This window comes from Oncorhynchus kisutch, linkage group LG23 (genome assembly GCF_002021735.2).
Source record: "Oncorhynchus kisutch isolate 150728-3 linkage group LG23, Okis_V2, whole genome shotgun sequence".
NCBI classification, from domain to species: Eukaryota; Metazoa; Chordata; class Actinopteri; order Salmoniformes; family Salmonidae; genus Oncorhynchus; species Oncorhynchus kisutch.
Genome location: NC_034196.2, coordinates 10,025,573 through 10,047,674, shown reverse-complemented (window position 1 = coordinate 10,047,674; position 22,102 = coordinate 10,025,573). Strand labels below are relative to the sequence as shown.

Genomic DNA, 22,102 nt, shown 5'->3' with positions numbered 1-22,102 from the left:
ACCCCGTCATGTCTAGATGGATTACAGCTAGCTTTTGTCAAATTTACGCCGTTTTTGAAATTGTTTTGCATTTGACCTAACCCTAACCTTAACCTAATTCTCATAACCGGCTACGTTAATTATCCTAACTTGCTGTGTAAAATTCTGCAAAACCTGATATGAAAAGTCCATTTTGACAAAGCTGTTAGACGTGTTAGGGTAGGATCGTCCCAAGTATCCCGGTTTGCACTAACCACCCAGGGTCGTCACAAGTTACCACAGCCAAAAAATGTCATAAACCCCGCCTATTTCTACAATGTATCTTCTTCAAATTAGATTTTTTAACCCTAACCTTGACCACACTTCTAATCGTAAACCTAACCTTAAATTAACATAAAACAGCAACATTTTGTTTTCATGAATGTTAACGACATTGCCAATTCTGACTTCGTGGCTGTGGTAACTAGTGACAACCCAGGCACAGCACAATATGCCGTATCGTTCTAGTATTGTCGCAAGAAAAAACAACCCATGCATTTTACGGCAGTCAGGACGTTTTCTGATTGGAAGGTTCATGCCGTAAACCGTTAAGTTCAGAACGCATGTCAAGGTATGTAGCTAAACGTGTGTATTTTGTCTTCTGCATAGGAAAATGCTAAAATAATGTTGTTAACGTGACTGTTTTGTCAGTGAAAATATCTCTACCAGACATGTTTAATTATTACACCTCATACCTTACCTGTAGTTCTTTCTGGCCTGCCAGGTTTAGTAACTAACGTTAGCAAGTCAGCTGAACGCTAACTAACTAGCTGCTATTGCTAGCTAGGTACTGAAGTTAGCTGGAAAACACATGGCAATAGCACATACAGTAATCAGTATTCAAGCTGGAACTATGATTAGTCGATCGTCTAAGGTGCAACTACCTACTGATCATGCGCTTTTTGTCTTTTCCTTTGAATAGTGAGTTCTTGAGAATGGAACCCAAAAAGAAAATATTTTCCCCTAAAGGTGGCAAGAAGTTAATACAGAAAGGAAAAGGTAAGTTAATACGTAGAAGTAATACTACTACTAATATGAATATTATACTTTAAAATATTTGTTTAATGATGTGCTGGTAAAAACAATGTGTAGGCCTAACTGACTAGCTACAAACTGTTCAGAAGGTACAGGTAAACCGGGGACCAAACCAACAGGTAAATCACCAGGGAAGAGGCCATTTAAACCCCACAGTGGAGAAAAGGGCAAGACGTTTGAGAAGACTGGAGGAAAGGGGGCTCCACGGAAATTCTTGAACAAAAAACCCACAGATGGAAAGTACATCAAGCCCACAGATGGAAAGTTCACCAAAAAGCGAAAATTCATACCTGGGAAGGCTGAGGAAGGTATGAAATATGTACAACAGCCAATTATCAAACACTTTCGATAGGCTACATTTTGTAATGGCTTGCTGGAAATGTTTTAACCATATTTAAAAAAAAAAAAAAAAAAAATGGGTCTATTAGATTTCTTCATCTTTGTATGAATGATCAGTCATCACACCAGTGGTGTAACGCTTGTCTTGTTTGTTCAGGTTCTGAGGCCAAGAAGCCCAAATGGGATGAGTTCAAACAGCAGAAGAAAGAGCTGAAACAAAACCGTCAGCAGACTGAAAAAAAGGAGAGTTATCAAATAGTGAGCAGAGCCAAGCTAGTGTGGGAGATGGTCAGAAGGTAGGTTAAACCAGCTACTACATTAGTTATTGTACCAGCGGTCTAACAAAACTTCAAATTTAGGATTAAGTTGCATATGTTTATATCGTTAGTTGTCACAAAGTGCTATACAGATACCCGCTCTAAAACCCCAAAGAGCCACCAATGTAGAGGCACGGTGGCTAGGAGAAACTCCATAGAAAGGCAGGAACTAGGGTTGAATGCTGGGAACACGGTTAATTTGCCGGGATTTGCCACATAAAACCACTACCTATTCCCGGGATAAGTAACTGCGACAGACAGGTCAAATATAATAAATTATTTCTATGAATAGCATAGCGGGAAATGGAACTGTTAAATAATGAGACATCTGGCTTCCCTTACGGACTTTGCATGATGAATCATCAACGCTCCGGGTGAGGACAGACAGACCATCTCAGTATGGAGCGCAGTTCACAATGCACGTAGACCTATCATCTCATCGTGGTAACTTTTCGGTAATATTAGCGGTAACATTAGGGGTAATATTATGAAAGGTATATATGAGTCAGCCTACTAACTATACAAATAGGCCCTATTGTATTTCAAATTCGCTAGCCTATACTTATAACTTTGAAGGCCGCTTGTGCAGCACCATTATCACGTGTTCACTCACCTACTTTATCACGGTTTGAACGTTCGTCATTCCAGTCCGGTTAATACAGTACAGTAATACAGTTCACACAAGATTAGCCTACTGGAACTAGTTACATCCATGGGCTTTGTTTTTCTGCAGTAGCCTATATCAAATATTTATTGGAGAACAGCACAATCATTTGTGCTTTTTTTGTGCTAAGCCTCATAAAATGTCTTTAATGTAGGTCTCAGGTAGTATCACGCTTGAATTTTCAGTCAAATCTCTAATCTAATCCCGACACGGGCCTATTTATATGCTTTATAATGCTTTTGAATAACACTTCTGGTTTTGTCTGGAAATACTGGGATACCTGGGAAAAAGGGGATTTATTCTCAGGATGGAACATTTGTAAAACACCAGGGAAATATTCAACCTTAGCAGGAACCTAGGAGGAAACCTAGAGAGGAACCAGGCTCCGAGGGGTGGCCAGTCCTCTTCTGGCTGTGCCTAGTACATGGCCATTCTTCAAGACATTCAAATGTTCATAGATGGCCAGCAGGGTCAGATAAAAACCACAGTGGCTATAGAGGGTGTTAACACCTCAGGACTAAATGTAATTTGGCGACAGCAACATTTTACACCTGTACTTATTATTTATTATATGTTCCCACTTCTTCAATACAGGAAAGATTGCAACAAAGAGAAGAGGATCAAACTCATGAAAGAGCTTCAGGAACTTGTGAAAGGAAAGATAAAAACAGTGAGTACAGTCTTAACATTTACACTGCTGGAAGGAGCCATTAAAATCTATAATTTACTGTAGATTGTGCATTGTCAATCACGACAATGTACGAATTAAAAACATGGCACAATGGAGAATTTGTCATCCGCTGAAATTATTGGACAGACCATGCCAGTCAATACCTGAGTACAATAAAACAATTGAGCACAATAGACGTATTCAAATTAGTTTACAGTGCATGGCATCCTAATGCTCAAGTTTGCAGGTAAAGATGAAACGTTTTTTCTCTTTCAGATAGCATTTGCTCACGACTCCACCAGAGTCCTCCAGTGTTTCATCCAGTTTGGGAACGACAAGCAAAGGCAGGAGGTTTTTGATGAACTCAAAGGTCAGTGGTTTGCTCTGTTCTAACGGTCTGTTCTTCTGAGTGTGGTCAGTTTTTGTCACGTCAATCACAATGCTCTACATCTCAATGATGTTATTCTTCTCCCTAGATGATATGGTCGAGCTGAGTAAATCAAAGTATGCCCGAAATATTGTGAAGAAGTTCTTAATGTATGGGTAAGTGCCTTTTTCTTCCTCCAGACAGTTTGCTTATACATGAAGTCGTCGCACTAGCAATGGGTGTATTCTTTCCATATCATCAGATATTGTGTTGATGGCATTAGATCCTAAAAAAAATATAGTAAAAACAACAAAAGGGGTAATCTTGTTGAGTAAATCACATCATTGTAAATCTTAGTATGGATATGATTCAACAGTAATCCTTTGTGCTCGCGTGCCATTGTCATTTCAAATTGGTAGTGCTGCTTGATCTGATCTGTCGTTGGAATTCCCTGATAATTTGTTTAGGACACATTTGAAATGGGAATCAGGTCAATAATTCCAAACTTTACTCATTGTAACCTTCCTTGTAATCGTGACCTTTGCTGAAGATACAAGTTGTTTTAAGTACAATCTAATGCATGGCTCTGCTATTAAAGGATGGGGGAATGTTATCCCGTTATGAAGGTGTATCTTGTAGGACAAATATAAAGGTCATCATTTGATTGGTTTACATTGTGAACACTCATCTCTGCATTTCCTGTCATCTTCCATGTGTAAGATTTGGAGAATGATATCTGGGGAGAAAATTCAAGTCATATTGATCTCCATTGAGTCTCTCTACTCACTGCTAGTTTCTGATAGGGCAGTGTTACATCATAAAGAAGTAAGCCTGACATGGGTCTCTGAATGAAAATCTGAGGGCAGGTGTGTATATCCTCTGCCACAGGAGCAAAGAACAGGTTGCGGGTGTGATTGTGGGCTTCAAGGGGAAAGTGAGGCAGATGCTGCGTCACTCTGAGGCGTCGTCGGTGGTGGAGTACGCTTACAACGAAAAAGCCATCCTCTCCCAGAGACTCATGCTCACCGAGGAGCTCTACGGAACCACATTCCAAGTCTTCAAGGTCAGGACACGTCTCACACCTCTCCCAAGAGCACAGTATAATAGTGTAGTTCTAAGAGTCCTGAAACCCCTTCTCTCATAATCTGGTTACCAAGATATCTTTCTGATTGCTTGTCTCTGTGAATATCGGCCGGAGAGGATGTTATGCCGAATTTTACTGACAGTTGGCATGTTTGTTCACAGTCGGCGGTGTGCCCCACGCTAGAGAAGGTGCTGGAGGCAAACCCAGACAAGGTTAATGGCATTTTGGAGGAGATGAAGCAGATCCTTACCCCCATGGCCACAAAGTGGGTATTATTGAGCACACACACAGCTCTAACCCTCCACAAGGGCAACCGAGATAATAAATCCAGATACTGCTTTTGATTTCTGTCTGTGTTCTCTTCTCCCACAGAGAGGCTGTGATCAAACATTCTCTGGTGCACAAAGTGTTTCTGGAATTCTTCCTGCATGCCCCAGCCAAACAGAGGACTGTAAGTAAAACCACCAATGGCTGTAGAAATGACCGAGCGAATCCTACCATGTTTCTAATACCATTGTGATCATGTGACTTCACAGGAAATGATTGAGTCAATAAGGGAGTCTGTGGTGTATATGGCCCACACCCACGATGGAGCTAGAGTAGCAATGCACTGCCTGTGGCATGGGACACCTAAGGTGAGTATTCACTCAGGCCTTCTAGAGAGATGAGCCTCACCAACCACAAACTAGTGTCTGTTCTTTGTATGTACAGTGATTTATTTGTTTTATCTTTCAGGACAGAAAAGTCATCATTAAAACCATGAAGACCTACATTGAGAAGTTTGCAATGGTACTCAAGACAACAACAAACAGACAATATTTGATCGCCACAGTCAGACATGCAAATATGTAAACGGGTGTGACTTACTGATTGGTTTGTTGATTTTCTCTCCAGGGAGAGTTTGCGTTCTTAGTCCTCATCGCTGCCTTTGACTGCATAGACGACACCAAGCTAGTGAAGCAGGCCGTCCTATCAGAGATTCTTGCTTCCCTGTCTGATGTCATCACTAATAAGAATGGAAAGAAAGTTCTGCTGTACCTGCTCAGCCCGCGAGACCACGCCCACCTGTTACCTGAAATCATCCAGGTGCTGGAGAAGGGGGATGGAAACGCCCACAGGTGAGTCCTGCCACCACCTACCAATCATTCTAAAGGTGTCCGCGTACTTCAGTTTGGCTGGTGCCTAGCCGGATTTGGCTAGGTGTACCAAACGAGTGTGCTTGCATACTCGCTTAAAAGACCTTCACTTGGAAAACGAGAAAAAAAGCGGCAATAGTATTGTTTGTCCAGTATACACTTCCTCAAAATAGTCAATTAATCTAAGATGTCTCAAGAACTCTGTCATTAGGCGGCAGGTAGCTTAGTGGTTAGAGCGTTGGGCCAGTAACCGAAATGTTGCTAGATCGAATCCCTGAGCTAACAAAATCTGTCGTTTTAACCCACTGTTACCCGGTAGGCCTTCATTGTAAATAAGAATTTGTTCTTCACTGACTTACCTAGTTCAATAAAAATGTTGATGTTTTTGCAGAGGAGATCTTAGTTGTGCAATATTACATTTAACTAAAATGTTTGGCGCAATATTTATTTTAACTTTTTATTTTCGCATGAAAACGAGTCAGCGCTCATTGAATGACACTTTATTGAAGAATCCCAACTGTTGACAAATCACAGGCGAGGGGTCGTGGACTTCCGGCTACCGACTTCTGGCTACTGACTTCGGGTTGCCTCGAGACAGAAATGTGTGTCCGAACAGCCGAAAACCCTCTGAAGTCCAAAACTAACAATATATGCTCTAACTCGTCCGATCTGCCTTAACCAGCTAGTTAGACTAGAACAAAGGGAGGTTAACTGTCCAAACCTTCCCTAGAGTCACTTAACATACCTAAATTGCTATTTTGAACCCAATTGGACAGACGAGATTAAAGAAATGCCGTCTATGCTTCATGTTTTCATAGCCTGTACTTTAAATGTTCCCCATCCGACCCTCTGTCCCTTCAGCAAGAAGGATGTTGCCCTTCGCCGGAAGGAGCTCCTGGAGGCGGTGTCCCCACACCTAATTCAGCACCTGTGTGACCACGCCCGCACTATGGCAATGGACAAGGCCTCCAGCGTCACAGTCACCGTCATTCTGGGGTCCGCCATTGGGGACCTGCATCCTGCCATGGAGGCTGTGGCTGAGCTGGCTGCTGACGACTTCACACCAGGAGGAGTGGAGGGGCAGGTGAGGAGGGGACAGGGGGGTCAGGGGCATGGTGTGCCTGTCAAATTCAAGTAGTTCTCATTGGTGAGAATTTCACTTGGTTTTGAAGTCTCCATTGGGTTTTCTTCAGTCTGTCTGGTCAACTGCAGGATGATTGTCCATGCTTGGAATCGGAAACACTTGAAGGGCAAAATCTGTTTCTCTCTTCTGTCCTCTGGAAAAACCATGGTGTTCAGTGTGAACATGTTTTGTCTGTTTCCTGTTCTGTAGCTGCACATGTCTGAACACCCTGCTGGGCATCTGGTGCTCAAATGGCTGATTGAACAAGACACCAAGATGAAGGAGGTTGGGAGAGAAGGTATGACCGTCTGTAAAAAAAAAAAGTATATATATATATATATCACCTGTGGGGCTGACCGTACATTTGCCCTCACAAATATACTCCCCTACGTATTTATTTGAACAGTGAAAGTTAAACTTTTTAATTTTAATCATTAATTCAACTTTTTAATCTATAATCAAGTATTTGGGATTTGAAATCAAATATATTTGATGAAATATTGAAGTTGGCCTTAATGCTATTAGTCCATATAAATGCATTGAATAACAGGTTCATACATGGAAAAACAGATAATCAGAAGGAAGTTTGTTTTAAAGTGTCTCTTGTATCTAAGAAAGGTCAGGATTTTTTTTTTTTTGCCAAAACAATAGGCACAACTACTTCCATATACATTTCATTTGGAAAGAATTCAGACCCCTTAACTTTTTCCATGTTTTTACATTACAGCCTTATTCTAAAATGGGTTTAAAAAATGTTTTGTCCCTCATCAATCTACACACAATACCCCCTAATGACAAGTCTCTTGAAGCATGTTTGACAGCTATTACAGCCTCAAGTCTTCTTGGGTATGATGCTACAAGCTTGGCACATCTGTATTTGGGGAGTTTCTATTTTCAGGTCTCTCCAGAGATGTTATATCAGGTCCAGGCTCTGGCCGGGCCACTCAAGGACATTCAGAGACTTGTCCCGAAGCCACTACTGCGTTGTCTTGGCTGTATGCTTAGGGTCATTGCCCTGTTGGAAGGTGAACCTTCTCGAAAGTCTGAGGTCCTGAGCGCTCTGGAGCAGGTTTTCATCAAGGATCTCTATGTACTTTGCTCTGTTCATCTTCCTCGATCCTGACTAATCTCCCAGCGATACCACCATGCTTCACTGTAGGTATAGTGCCAGGTTTCCTCCAGACGTGATGCTTTGCATTCAGTCCAAAGAGTTCAGTCTTGGTTTCATCAGACCAGAAAATCTTGTTTCTCATGGTCAGAGAGGCTTTAGGTGCCTTTTGGCAAACTCCAAGCAGGCTGTCATGTGCCTTTTTACTGAGGAGTGGCTTCCGTCTGGCCACTCTACCATAAAGGCCTGATTGGTGGAGTGCTGCAGAGATGGTTGTCCTTCTGGAAGGTTCTCCCATCTCCACAGAGGAACTCTGGCGCTCTGTCAGAGCCTCCCTGACCAAGGCCTTTCTTCCCCCGATTGCTCAGTTTGGCTGGGCGGCCTGCTCTAGGAAGAGTCTTGGTGGTTACAAACTTCTTCCATTTTAAGAACGATGGAGGCCTCTGTTTTTGGGGACCTTCAATGCTGCAGACATTCTTTGGTACCCTTCCCCAGATCTGTGCTGACACAATCCTGTCTCGGAGCTCTACGGACAATTCCTTCGACCTCATGGCTTGGTGTTTGCTCTGACATGCACTGTCAACTGTGGGACCTTATAGACAGGTGTGCCTTTCCAAATTATGTCCATTCAACTGAATTTACCACAGCTGGACTCCAAGTTGTAGAAACATCTTAATGGAAACAGAATGCACCTGAGCTCAATTTCAAGTCTCTTAGCAAAGGGTCTGAATACTTTATTAAATAAAGTTTTTCGGTTTTGAATTTAATACATTTGCACACATTTCTAAAACCTGTTTACGCTTTGTCATTATGGGTATTGTGTGTAGATTGCTGAGGATTTTTTATTTATTTAAACCATTTTAGAATAAGGCTGTAACGTAACAAAATGTGGACAAAGGGAAGGGGTATGTATACTTTCTGACGAAGTACCAAACTTGGACTACTTTAATACACATGTTAATTTGTCCAAATACTTTCATTTCTAAACGGTAGTACTGATATGTATGAAAATACCCTAAAATGAAAGGTGGCAGTGCTAGCTGAGCCTCTAGAGGTTTGAGTCCAGGCTCTGTTGTGACCGGGAGATCCATGGGGCGGCGCACAATTGGCACAGCGTCGTCCGCGTTAGGGGAGGGTTTGGCCGGCAGGGATGTTCTTGTCCCATCACGCACCAGCAAGCCCTGTGGTGGTCCGGGCGCAGTGCACGCTGACACGGTCGCCAGGTGTACAGTGTTTCCCCCGACACATTGGGGTTGCTGGCTTCCGGGTTAATCAAGAGTCGGCTTTCTATTCCACAACAAATCCTCCTTCACTCACGCCGCCAAACTTACCCTAGTAAAACTGACTATCCTACCGATCCTCGACTTCGGCGATGTCATCTACAAAATTGCTTCCAACACTCTACTCAGCAAACTGGATGCAGTTTATCACAGTGCCGTCCGTTTTGTCACTAAAGCACCTTATACCACCCACCACTGCGACTTGTATGCTCTAGTCGGCTGGCCCTCGCTACATATTCGTCGCCAGACCCACTGGCTCCAGGTCATCTACAAGTCCATGCTAGGTAAAGCTCCGGCTTATCTCAGCTCACTGGTCACGATGGCAACACCCACCCGTAGCACGCGCTTCAGCAGGTGTATCTCACTGATCATCCCTAAAGCCAACACCTCATTTGGCCGCCTTTCGTTCCAGTTCTCTGCTGCCTGTGACTGGAACGAATTGCAAAAATCGCTGAAGTTGGAGACTGATCTCCCTCAACTTCCAACATCTGCTATCTGAGCAGCTAACCGATCGCTGCAGCTGTACATAGTCTATCGGTAAATAGCCCACCCATAGACTCCCCCTTTTTTTCTACTGTGTTATTGACTTGTTAATTGTTTACTACATGTGTAACTCTGTTGTCTGTTCACACTGCTATGCTTTATTATCTTGGCCAGGTCGCAGTTGTAAATGAGAACTTGTTCTCAACTAGCCTACCTGGTTAAATAAAGGTGAAATAAAAAATAAAAGCGGGCATCGTGTCAAGAAGCAGTGCGGCTTGGCTGGGTTGTGTTTTGGAGGACGAGTCCCATCGCTGCCACTCCCCTATTGACAAGACTGTAACTACCAATTGGATAGCATGAAATTGGGGAGAAAGGGGGGTAAATTGTTTTTATAAAATTGAAGGTAACATTCTGTACTGTCGCCTCATGAAACATTTGATCTCAAATCCAAAATGCTTGAGTGTAACGCCAAATTAAGTTTTAGCTTCACTGTCTATAAATAAATACATAGGGGAGTGTATGATCTTGAAACAGTACTCCACACAAAGACAATGCAAACATTGGCTGTAAGCGTGTCCATTTGGACCTGTGACTCTATCCTGTATCTTCCTGACCATGACTACTGTGTCTTCACAGAGCGTTTCTCCAGGGTCCTGTTGGACAAGGTAGGGATGGACAAGCTAAAGACGTGGGCTGCAGTGAACCGTGGGGCTATTGTGCTCTGCTGGTGAGTACCTCTACACTGTTAGATCTAATTCCTCTAGCCAGTCACAAACTGTGGCACTATCGACAAATACAGCAACTGGTGCTTTTTGATTTAGTTAACCTTTATTTAACTAGGCAAGTCAGTTAAAAGCAAATTCTTAATACAATGACGGCCTACACCGGCCAAACCTGGGTGACGCTGGGCCAATTGTGTGCCGCCCTATGGGACACACAATCATGGCCAGTTGTGATACAGCTACAGCCTGGATTCGAACCAGGGTGTCTGTAGTGACGCCTTTAGCACTGAGATGCAGTGCCTAAGACCGCTGTGCCAATCGGGAGCCCAGTGCTTAACGGTAAAAAAAACAAATGGAACAGAAATGATACCAGCTCCTTCCTAGGAATTGGGGGAAAACTCCCTCCATTTGAACTTTAAACCCGATTTTAAAATCCAGTCCTTGCGAAACATGTAAACCAGGGATTGGAACCGGTTCAGGGAACAGAACCGTAAAAAAAGTTTTTACATTTTTTACGAGGAACAGAATCGCGAACGAAGGTGATCTATACTGTTCCAGAACAGAACCGTTATTTTAAAAGCATGGGAACCGGTTAATAACATTATTTTTAGGTTCCAGGCATTTTTCCCCCCAGTCCCACAAAACATAAAGTGCCTATGCCTCACTCTGGCTGGAATTTGTTTGTCTGTGCGTGTTGGCAACCCGCCCCTTCCCCCCCCAGAGCTTTAATCTAGTAGCATACTGACTTGTGATTGATTCACTGATGAGTGATTCAGATATTAGGTTGATATTTTTAATTGGAAAGAATGGATTTAACATGCTAATTTAAAATGCTAATGAAGGATTCTATAGTTATGATGACTCACATTGGATTTATTAACTACAAAAAGGTATGCCTTGTTCTGCACACGCAAGCTTGTTAGCTAGCTGGTCCAACTCTGACGTTTTAGACATTCAATGTTCCTTCATAGAAGCCTTCTCCTCCGTAGGTATAATTGTGGGCCTAATACAGATAAGGCAAACAAGATGCCCAGCACTTCAGGCCAAGTGTACTCCACCCTCTCGCTCTCTCCCCACCCGTAACATTAGTCTCATCTCGCGCCCTACACTCGTCCAATGAATGTAAATGGCTTGCCTGCTCCATAGCGAGCTGCTCTGTCTGAAGTCATTTAATGTAGAAAGGAACAATTATAAATAGTTTATTTATTTTTGGTTCGAACCGGTTCAGAACTTTATTTTGCTGGTCGGAACAATGAAAGGGTGGTTTTGTTCAGAATGGGGGGGAAAAACCTGTTATAAACAGATTGAAACTAGAAGTGCTTAGAAATGTGTACCATGACAGCGAAACTCACTGAGTCATGAAAATGGTAATTGAACTTGGATCAAGGTCTCTGGAGGCCAAACACTTCAGGAATACCAAACACCATCACAAAAGACTAAGCTTAGTGTTTGTCTTGATTTAAACATTTAAATCTTCCCATCACTATAGATGTTCTGCTTGTCTTATCATCCTAGCTGTTGCCAGTGAAATTGAGTGTAAAGCGAGAACAGGCAGGCGTCAGCTGGGGGTTAAGCATGTCTTACAGGGTGGCTGTTTGTATTCATTCACCATATCACTGGGTGCTGTGGGTGAGAAAGGGGTGTGCAGTTGGGCACAGCTGCCCATTGTGAAACAGCAACACAAGCCGTGGATTACGCTTCCTCAATTCCTTGGCTTTCTTTTTCTTCTCTCATTTCTCTGCCTCTCTTCTCTAGCCCCTGTTCACTCTAGCCCCCACCCCTTCCTCCAGTCCCTCTCTCCTCTCTTGTCCTGTGCCACTGTCCCGCCACCTCCTGCAATGTCTTTGTGCCCATTGTCCTTCTGTAATCTCTCTAAGTCTCTAAGCAGTGAGAGATTTGTCTGATTCACTCTCTAAAGTCTACATTTATAGCTGTAGCCTGCCATATCAAATCAGTTTTTCTCTTAGGATTTTTTTCCCAGCAGCGGTGGCAGTTAGCGCAGTATGGGGCTTCCGGGGGCATATCTATACATCTACATTATAAAACTTTTTTTATTTTGTAATTATTTTTTTGCAATGGTGGCCACAAATTAGCAGGGGCAGTGCACTGCTGCTCAATGCAAATAGGGGAAGCACTGCAAATAATTAGATTTAATGCTCGATGTTCACTAAAAATAGTTTGACTTGGTTAACTTAGTATGGGTAGAAATGTTTCACTAACCGGGTATGAGATGAAAGGAAGACATTTGTTTTGTAATGTGGTTTATGTGTAAAGGTTACTTTCACCAACATATCTGTTTTTGTTTTTTTACAGTCTCCTGAACAGTGCAGATGAGACTGTTGCAAAGGAGGTTAGGGAGGCATTGAAGGCCTACGCTCCAGAACTACAGAAGATCCAGAACTGTAAAGGAGTGGAAGTTCTTTTGGAGAAACTGGCCTGATACATATTTCATGATGTCTATCCTCAGAGACAGTCTACCCACTTGTCACTTCTTCCCAACTGGAGTAACAGGTTTTCATTACTTCACTGGGGTTTATATGGTTTTCTATCCATACTGTCCACCCAGTCCAATGACCTGACCATCCTGGTGAAATAGCGTGAAGAGGGAAGAACAGAGGATGCTTATTTGTACTGCATTTTTTTGTCCAAATAATTCCGATATGCTTGTTTGTAAAGCTGTGGTGCAAGTATTTTAAAGGTAAAAGATACCCACACACTGGCAGGCAATGGAGTTTGTATAATTTGTAACTGACCTGTATTTTTGATTTGTGCTAGCTGACTGTGGCGCTGGAATAAACAAAAATGTTGGTTGGTACACTATCGTTGTGTGAAACTTTCCATTGCCAATGAATTTGTCAGTAAGCAAATGTTAGAAGAATTCTTTCATATAAATCCAACCATAAATGCATTCACGTTAACCCTGACAGGGAACCTCAGTCCGTCACCTTTATGCCCCATTAAGTCACCAATCTGTGTCCCGGCCTGTCAGACTGCTCGTAGCCTATTCATCTGTGAAGGAAGCAGAAGCCTGCATGCTCACTAGTGGGCCCTGCTTAGATTCCATCTATCCAGGTCTCTGTGATTTGGATGGACCCAGTCAGCCGAGAAACAGCTTTTTCCTTCAAGACCCAGCATTCTTCTCATCAGTTTAGAGGATTATTAGTGGCTGCATGTGTGGCCGCTATTCGGGAGATTTTAGTCACATTGTAGTAGTCAGTCTGACTTGCGCTACTTCTGAGGATTCTGTCCCGTGGAGACAATTTGGCCGTTAGGCAATCAAAAACACCTGAGAGCTGTGCTGTCATGTTATTTTGATCTTTCTCTTTAGCAAAAAGTCAGCTTTCTGCTAAATGGAAATACATTAGCAATGTATGGGTGGCTGGTGAACATTGTGAATGACAACAGAGGAGAAGCGAGAGGTTTTTCTCTGCCCAAAATCTGTCCATGAAAATAAGCGCACAAAGTGAGGAATTTTTGTATAGTGGTCAAATTCAGTCATAAAAGTGTACTTGCTAATTTGCTCTAAAATAAGTTTCGTAGTGGTTAGGTTATGATGAATGAATGTACTGATATAAGTGGACATGTGGCATTTCGGCAAAAAATCAAACACTATAGGAGTTGTGCGTGTTGTCATAGAGAGGACTCCTAGCTATAACCCGTTTTAGCATGGACATTGAGGGATTCCACCATTTTAAAGTCAAACGGTTGGGGAATCCTATGCGTTGGGAGCAATCAGCCAATGAAGAAATTACTACTTTAAAATGGAGATGGCCTCTGGTGCTGCTCATACGGTCTGTCACAGACACGAAGATGAGTCTAGAGCCTATTCACACACATCTACCCTCTCATTGGCTAGAATGGTCCCACCTGATCTCGCCTCTCCTGCCTTCTGTCTTTGAGGAAATGTATTTCCATTGTTAGAGCGGTCACTTGACTATCTTGTCAATATAATAGACAATCTTTGGAGAGTACTTGTGAGGTTTTCCAAATATGCATAAAGAACATTCAAGATCACTGTGACCTATTTTTATTTTTTTTATGTTCTAGCTAGAGCAGAAACATTGCAAGCTGTTCCATGTAAAGAAATCGGCATTGGGAAGATCCAATCTTACACAGATTCCCATACAAGGGGGGAGGGGCTGAGTATTTAACCTGTCTGTAGATTCATCCAGCATTTCTTATTTCAGACCGCCCCCACCAGCCCCGGAGGGAGGTCGGGTACGGTAGTGATTTGATTGGAAGGGAATGGCGTGGTTTCTTCTGTAGGAATGAATTGTTTCTAAACCTCAAATGTAACTGAAGGAGAGTTTTAACATGGTAAAGGGAAAACACATTAAGAATTGATAACGTACATGATATTTCTTTGTCTGCAGTATTTTCTGCTACAATGCAAGGTTGCCCTCCACTCCGTGGGAGCACTATTCTATTTGTGCTCACACTTTCAGAAATGTGTCTACACATGGTTTTAATGTCTCTCATCCATCCACTGTGTCTGCATTGTGACCAGATTTCTTGGTCCCCCTCTGTATGTCAATTATTTGACCGCTATTCTTTCATAATGACGATTTAAATGTTTTCATTGTCCATATCGGTCTACACTTGTAAGCTTGCCTGACTACCTCAGGAGGTAGTCAGGAAGATCTGATGACAATCGGATCACATTGCATATTTTAATCGTCTACACGGAAAATGTGGGCACAATCAGAATATGGACAAGATCAGGATAAAGGATGCAGTTTAGAGGCAGCTTTACGGGACTAGAGATACATAGTAACTCCAGCTCCCTTGGAACCCCACTTGGTAGAAATAATTTCATGCTGTCACAGCAGATCTGTTAATTGAATGGAAAGTCTCCCATAGAGCTCTGAGAACATTCACCAGTGTGTTTATGGACTGCATCGTCACAGCATTTGGTAAACTTCCTGGCCGCCCTCTTGGCGAACCTGACCTTGCCCCGAGCCTTCAGTGTGGAGCTGTACTCATAAGACTTCAGCTTGGTGTAGTAGTCTGAGAACTTGTTGTACAGGATGGAGATGGGCATGCCGTTCAGAATGATCCCAAAGGAGATGCAGGCGAAGGCAAACAGCCGGCCCAGGATGGTCTCTGGAAACATGTCTCCATAGCCCACAGTAGAGATGCTCACCTGAGGGAGGGAGAAGGCCAATGTTATCTGTAAACATTAACCGAGTCGCTACTGAGCTTGCTAACATTTCCAGGAAGTTACAACTTGGACTCAGATTCAACTCGCAGTGCATATCAGTTTTAACTTTGCTTTGCAATCTGAGCCCCGAGTTGACCCTTCATGATATGTGTGTCACTGTGCTCACTAGAGGCCTTGGAGAGCCCATGTGAAAAGCTTTATTAGGAGGGCGAGTGACGTAGTTCGTTTCTGGGGATATATTCGACCTCCGTCTGAAGGCTCTTTTGAAGCATTGTTTAATGGAATTACAGAACTAAGGCACTAGGTGGGTCTACAGTCAAATGACATACGACAGATCAATTCCCATGTCATCTTGTTCCATTAAGTAAGGTGGAAGTGCCTCAAGGGAAATCCCTAAATGCCTCCCCTGGCAGTGAGGGAACCGGAGTCCAGCCCTCTTTAATACCATTGTATCTATTAGGCAATGGAAAATAGCTTCCACATCTGCTGAGTCAGCCCTAATGAAACAAGATCAAGACGTCAGGGCAGGACAGGCTATTGGCAATGTGAAGGTGTCTCTTAAAGGTAACCGTGATAATAGGCTACTGTACTTGACAAGTGTGTGATGAAGATATCTTTTTCTGGCAGCATGTTCGTAATTAAGGCCAACTTTAGTTCTAGGTGGAATTTAATTGTCATATCAGAATCTGCAGGTAAGAATGAATCAATGTTGCTCCATGCTGTGTAAAACCCAATTGTGTGTGTGTGTTTAACAGTACCACGTAGTCACATAGAAAGATACTCAGCACTGAGCAAGGTCAGAATGTGCTGAATAATGATAGTCCAGAATTTTCAGTGATATTGTAATAATACACAGTACAAACATTTCCAAATAACTAAACAAATCAATGAAGGTAATGCAATAATATTAAGCAAATGACTTATAATGACCAATGAAATAGAATGGGGTGACTTACAGCTGCCCACCACCATGCGTGAGGGATGCTTGTGAAGTTGGTCTGATGGACATCATGCTCCACTGTGTACACCATGGCAGAGAAGGTGAGGATTCCCATGGCGATGAAAAGGAATAGGCAGCCCACCTGCTGGTAGCACTGGCGCAGCGTGAAGCCGAATGCTCTCAGCCCCGTAGAGTGGCGTGCCAGTTTCAAGATACGGAAGATCCTCATCAAACGCATGATTCTCAGCACCTGGCCCAATTTGCCCACCCGGCCCACCGTCTCGATGTCTTGGTGCTTCCCGTAGTCGTCGTTCTCGAAGCACTCCAGCACCAGCTGCAGGTAGAGGGGAAAGATGGCAATCAGGTCCACCCCGTTCAGCACGCTTTTCCCGAAGCGTCGCAGGTCCGGTGTGGACACCAGACGCAGCAGGTACTCCATGGTGAAGAAAGCGATGCAGAAGGTTTCCACATGCTCCCCGTAGGTCTTCCCGCTCAGCTGTCCCGTGGGGGTGTTGTACTGTATCTCCTCCACCGTGTTCAGCGTCATGGCCACCAGGGACACCAGCACGAAGAAGCTGGAAGCCAGAGCCATGAGCTTGGCGGTGACGGAGGAGAAGGGCTTCTCCATCAGGTTCCAGATGATCCAGCGCGTCTGGCCAAACGCCATGCCGTGGAACAGGTCCTCATTCTCTTCCATCTCCACCTCGGCCTCCAGCTCCCGCTGGATCTTCAGCTGCTCATTGAGTTCATCCTGGCGCTCCTCAAAGGAGATGCGGCAGCAGCGGTGTGTGTTCTTGATCCTGACACCCCAATAGTTGATCTCCTCCAGGAAGTTCCTGGGACACAGCTCGTCCTTGATCCAGAGGACGCCCGTCCGGTAGAAGTTGAAGATGCTGTGGAAGATGTCCGGGTCCCTGTCGAAGAAAAACTCGTTGTTTTGGACAACATAGTCATCACACAGGTCCAGCTTTCTGTTGTGGTCTGTGCATGTCGCCAGGCGGCCGATCCTGGTCTTGGGATACTTGGCAGCAACCCTGTATGAGATCTGATACTCCTTCCCACCTACGTTGATGTTCAGCATGTAGTTCTTCACAAGAGAGGAAAGACCTCTTGTTGGGGAGGCCATTACAACATCTTCCTCGTTTTCGTACTCTGCATAGATGTCGTAGATGTCTCCTCTGAGCTCTTGCATGGAGTTCCATTGTTTCACCAAGTTGTTCTGGGTGAGGGGAACATTGTAGTCCTCCTCTGGGTCCTTGTATGTGGGGCCTGTCCCCCCCACTTTGTAGTTGGGGAAAAGGCTCCGTCTCCTATTCTTGGGCATTCTGGAGTCCTGTGCTGGGACCTGGTCAGACACGCCGGCTCACTGAGGGGCGTGGAGGCATTACCACAGGTCTTAATACCCTCTCCTGAGTCACCCACAGCAGCATACCAGCAGAAAGAAACAACCCTGACCGTCTAATGTTGCTGACTGAGGATCTGGGTGCTTAAAGATTTAAATACTATTATCCTCTTCCAGTCGCTTTCCCCTCCACCCTGACGTCTTCCATTTGCCTGACATTCACAGATCAAATTGCCTAGCCACAGCAGGGGACACTCTGTGCTTTATTATAGATCATTACTGACCTCCTGGTTGGTAGTAAAAAATAAACTAAATTTAAAGGTAGCATAAATCCAGCATAAATCCAGTTTGTTTCAATGATTCTAACACTATCCCGTCTTATGTCATCTAATAGAAATGTCTTAACAGAAACTGACAGAAGTCCTAAGGAAATCTTTCCGGTCATAGCTCATGTGATGTGTTTTCATCTACATGCAGCTACTAATAGTCTTAAAACCCCAGGCTTATGTGGAGTATTATAATCCTGGAGGCATGATAAAATACGATAACACATGCCTAATGTCTACTGGCATTAACATGCAGAGCAGGACAACTCCAGTTTAGCTGTGGTCTGCTGCCAGCTGCACTGTATGGTACTAACTCATTGCCTACCACCAAGAGGCACCAACCACTTTCTCTCATTGCAAATAACGAAACAATGGCAAATTCCTACGGACCAAAGCCGCAGGAAGTAGGGGTGCTGAGGGTGCCGCAGAGCCCCCTGATAATCGGAATAAAAATATATATACATTTTTCTAAAGGCAGTACGCTGGGCCTTTACAAGCCCTGTATTAACGGACCAATATAGCATCTGTAGCACAGGCACTTGTTTTTTATTCAGCAGCTCCCTCAACAGAAAAATTCCCGTGGCTATGGTACTCTTGTCACTTTGCTGTGACCCTTTAATCCAATCTTGTGCAAGCAAACTAGTTACAAGTGCTCTGAAGTAACCTGCCCTCCTAGCCTCTGTGTAAACTCTGTTTCAACTACGCTCGTTGTGGGCTTAATCCAGTTAACCTTTTTTGACTCTACACAGCATATTGTACTGCACTCTGTAATGAGGGACCGTGGGCATCTTTTTTTGTTGTGTTTTTCAGAGTCAGTAGAAAGGCCTCTTTAACGACCGTTCCACAGGTGCATGTTCATTAATTGTTTATGTTTCATTGAACAAGCATGGGAAACAGTGTTTAAACCCTTTACAATGAAGATCTGTGAAGTTATTTGGATTTTAACTAATTATCTTTGAAAGACAGGGTCATTTATTTTTTTGCCGAGTTTGTGTTTTGTGATAAAACAAAAGGTGTGGTTGAATTTATTCTGCCACTGTGTCTTCTTATTATCTCGGCCTTTAGGCCTATATATCACAGTCGCAAGGCAAATGAATTGACAGATTATAGAGTAAACAATATTATTGCATCACATAGGTTGTAATATGGCTTTTGGGGGAAGGGGGGCTTGGCTTCCCCAGTGATTTTACCCACGCACCACTACTGGATCTTCAGGTCAGAGCTCTAGAAAGAGTCCAGAGTTCCCGAGTTGGTTAACCGTTCAAAACTATTTTTCCCAGTTGTCTTGAACCCACTGAAGTCAGAAATCTGAGATGACCCAGTTTCCTGTTGTTTTGAACGCAGCATTAATGCTCAGAGGAAGACGGCAGGGTAAGTCAGGAACCAAAACTCCTCCGTAGTGACCCATGAATGCATTCAGTCACATGACAACTCGATCAGCTGTTTTGATTTCACTTACTCGCATGTCAACTGAGCCAGGATCACATTCAAATGGGGATTGGGAAGTAGGTCCCAAAATGCTCTTCTAAGCGTTGAGGCTCTGTGCAGGCCAGTCAATTTCTTCCACACCGATCTCAACAAACCATTTCATTATGGACCTCGCTTTGTGCATTAGGGCATTGTCGTGCTGAAACAGGAATGGGCCTTCCCCAAACTGTTGCCACAAAGTTGGAAGCACAGAATCGTCTATGCTGTAGCATTAAGATTTCCCTTCACTGGACCTAAGGGGCCGAGCTTGAATCATGGAAAAACAGCCCCAGACCATTATTCCTCCACCAACTTTACAGTTGGCACTATGCATTGGGACAGGTAGCTATCCGCCAAACCCAGATTTGTCTGCCAGATGGTGAAGCGTGATTCATTACTCCAGAGAAGGCCTTTCCACTGCTCCAGTCCAATGGCGGAGAGCTTTACTCCACTCCAGCAGACGCTTGCCATTGCTGCTCGGCCATGGAAACCCATTTCTTGAAGCTCCCGACGAACATTTACTGTGCTGACGTTGCTTCCAGAGGCAGTTTGGAACTCGGTAGTGAGTGTTGCAACCGAGTACAGGTGATTTTTACGCACTACGTGAGCTTGTGTGGCCTACCCCTTCACGGCTGAGCCGTTGTTGCTCCTAGACATTTCCACTTCACAGTAACAGCACTTACAGTTCACCGGGGCAGCTCTAGCAGGGAAGACATTTGACAAACTGACCTGTTGGAAAGGTGACATTCTACTGTATGATGGTGCCACGTTGAAAGTCACTGAGCTCCTCAGCAAGGCCATTCTACTGCCAATGTTTGCTATGGAGACTGCATGGCTGTGTGCTCAATTTTATACACCGGTTAGCAACGGGTTTGGATGAAACGGCAGAATCCAGCAGAACGGCAGAAAAAATAAACAAGCTACAATTTCAAAGTTTTTACTGAGTTACAGTTCATATAAGGAAATCAATTGAAATACAGGCCCTAATCTATGGATTTCACGACTAGGAATACAGATATGTATCTGTTGGTCACAGATACCTTTAAAAAAGGTAGAGGTGTGGATCAGAAAACCAGTCAGTATCTGGTGTGACCCCCATTTGCCTCATGCAGCGCGACACATCTCCTTCACATTGATCATACTGTTGTGGTCTGTTGTCCCACTCTGGCTGTGCGAAGTTGCTGGATATTTGCGTGAACTGGAACACAGTCGTACACATCGATCCAGAGCATCCCAAACATACTCAATGGGTGACATGTCTGGTGAGTATGCAGACCATGGAAGAACTTGGACATTTTCAGCTTCCGGGAATTGTGTACTGATCTTTATGGACATGGGGCCCATGCATTATCATACTGAAACATGTGATGGCAGCAGATGAATGGCATGACAATGGGCCTCAGGATCTCGTCACGTTATCTGTGCATTCACATTAGCATCAATGGTGTTCGTTGCTTATGCTTGCCCATACCATAACCCCTACCGCCACTATTGAGCACGGTCTAATTCGGGAACAAACCGTTCACCCACATGACGCCATACACGGTCTGCAGTTGTGGCCGGTTGGAAGTACTGCCAAATTTTCTTAAATGACAGAGGCGGCTTAAGATTGTTAATTTCTTTCTTTCAATTCTCTGGCAACAGTTCTAGTGGACATTCCTTCAGTCACCATGACAAGTGCACGCTCCCGCAACTTGAGACGTGAAAAAACTGCACATTTGAGTGGCCTTTTGTCCCCAGCACAAGATGCACCTGTGTAATCATGCTTTTTAATCAGTTTCTTGATAATGGATTCTCTTGGCAAAGGAGAAATGCTCACTAATAGCTTTGTGTGTGGAGAACATTGAGCTGAAATAAGAGCATTAAACATGGGACCTACACTTTACATGTTGCATTTATTTTTGTTCAGTATATATATATATTTAGAAAGTGTTTGTCATTTAAATGCCCTACTTTTGAATAGTTAAACATTTCCTATTTTAGTAACTGTACATGAGCTTGTCCTCAAGTATGTACAGGAAAAGGCAGTTTGACAAACCTATGCAGCATTACCATTTCATGAAAAATACTTTCAGGCATGTGTATTAGGCAGAAATCTACATTTTACCCTCAGTCAAGAGGTTTACTTGGATTATGATATCCTGTAGATCAAAACAATCCATATTGCCATCTGCAATTTTTATATCAGGCACTACTATGCATATGTTAATGCAGTTGAAATCATTAAAATGGTGAAACGCACTCTCGAAAAGCTACTAGGGCCACTACCTTAGAACAAATGACATCCTAGGTTGCACTCAGATTCTACCAAACTCCAGAAGTTGGTACATTTGTACTTCCCTCATTTTAAAATCATTGGTTTAGTGCATACATGACATCCTCAGACCAGTCAATTTCTTTGAATTAATGAGGGGATTGTATGCTTTGGGAGAAAGGAGATTCAGAAAGTACCCCTAAATAAGTGGTACAGGGAAAGTCAAGCAGTGGCTTTTTGAATGACTTATGAGTCTCCCAAAAATG

General features: G+C 43.5%; 2 protein-coding genes across 4 annotated transcripts; one reads left to right on the top strand and one right to left on the bottom strand.

Moving 5' to 3' along the window:
• The first annotated feature begins 474 nt into the window (after positions 1-474).
• pum3 (pumilio RNA-binding family member 3) lies at positions 475-13,166 on the top strand. 3 transcript variants are annotated; one of them, XM_020457779.2, is made up of 17 exons: positions 475-589; positions 941-1,017; positions 1,140-1,361; positions 1,550-1,688; positions 2,968-3,043; positions 3,320-3,413; positions 3,520-3,586; positions 4,299-4,473; positions 4,656-4,759; positions 4,867-4,945; positions 5,031-5,129; positions 5,230-5,283; positions 5,389-5,612; positions 6,492-6,714; positions 6,964-7,051; positions 10,261-10,351; positions 12,660-13,163. In XM_020457779.2, exons 1-17 carry the CDS (start codon positions 582-584, stop codon positions 12,784-12,786), a joined length of 1,947 nt encoding a protein of 648 aa, XP_020313368.1. In that variant the 5' UTR covers positions 475-581; the 3' UTR covers positions 12,787-13,163. The 3 variants fall into 3 exon arrangements, with proteins under 3 accessions (XP_020313368.1, XP_031658417.1, XP_031658418.1); XM_031802558.1 differs by lacking the exon at positions 475-589 and adding an exon at positions 621-805; XM_031802557.1 differs by lacking the exon at positions 475-589 and having other exon boundaries at positions 596-1,017; positions 12,660-13,166.
• A 270-nt stretch (positions 13,167-13,436) lies between these two features.
• Positions 13,437-17,904, bottom strand: LOC109868676 (potassium voltage-gated channel subfamily V member 2-like). Its single transcript, XM_020458402.2, has 2 exons — positions 16,464-17,904; positions 13,437-15,489 (listed from the first exon to the last, which is right to left on the bottom strand). The coding sequence occupies exons 1-2, from the start codon at positions 17,769-17,771 to the stop codon at positions 15,181-15,183; spliced, it is 1,617 nt and encodes a 538-aa protein (XP_020313991.1). The 5' UTR covers positions 17,772-17,904; the 3' UTR covers positions 13,437-15,180.
• Between the last annotated feature and the right edge of the window lie 4,198 nt (positions 17,905-22,102).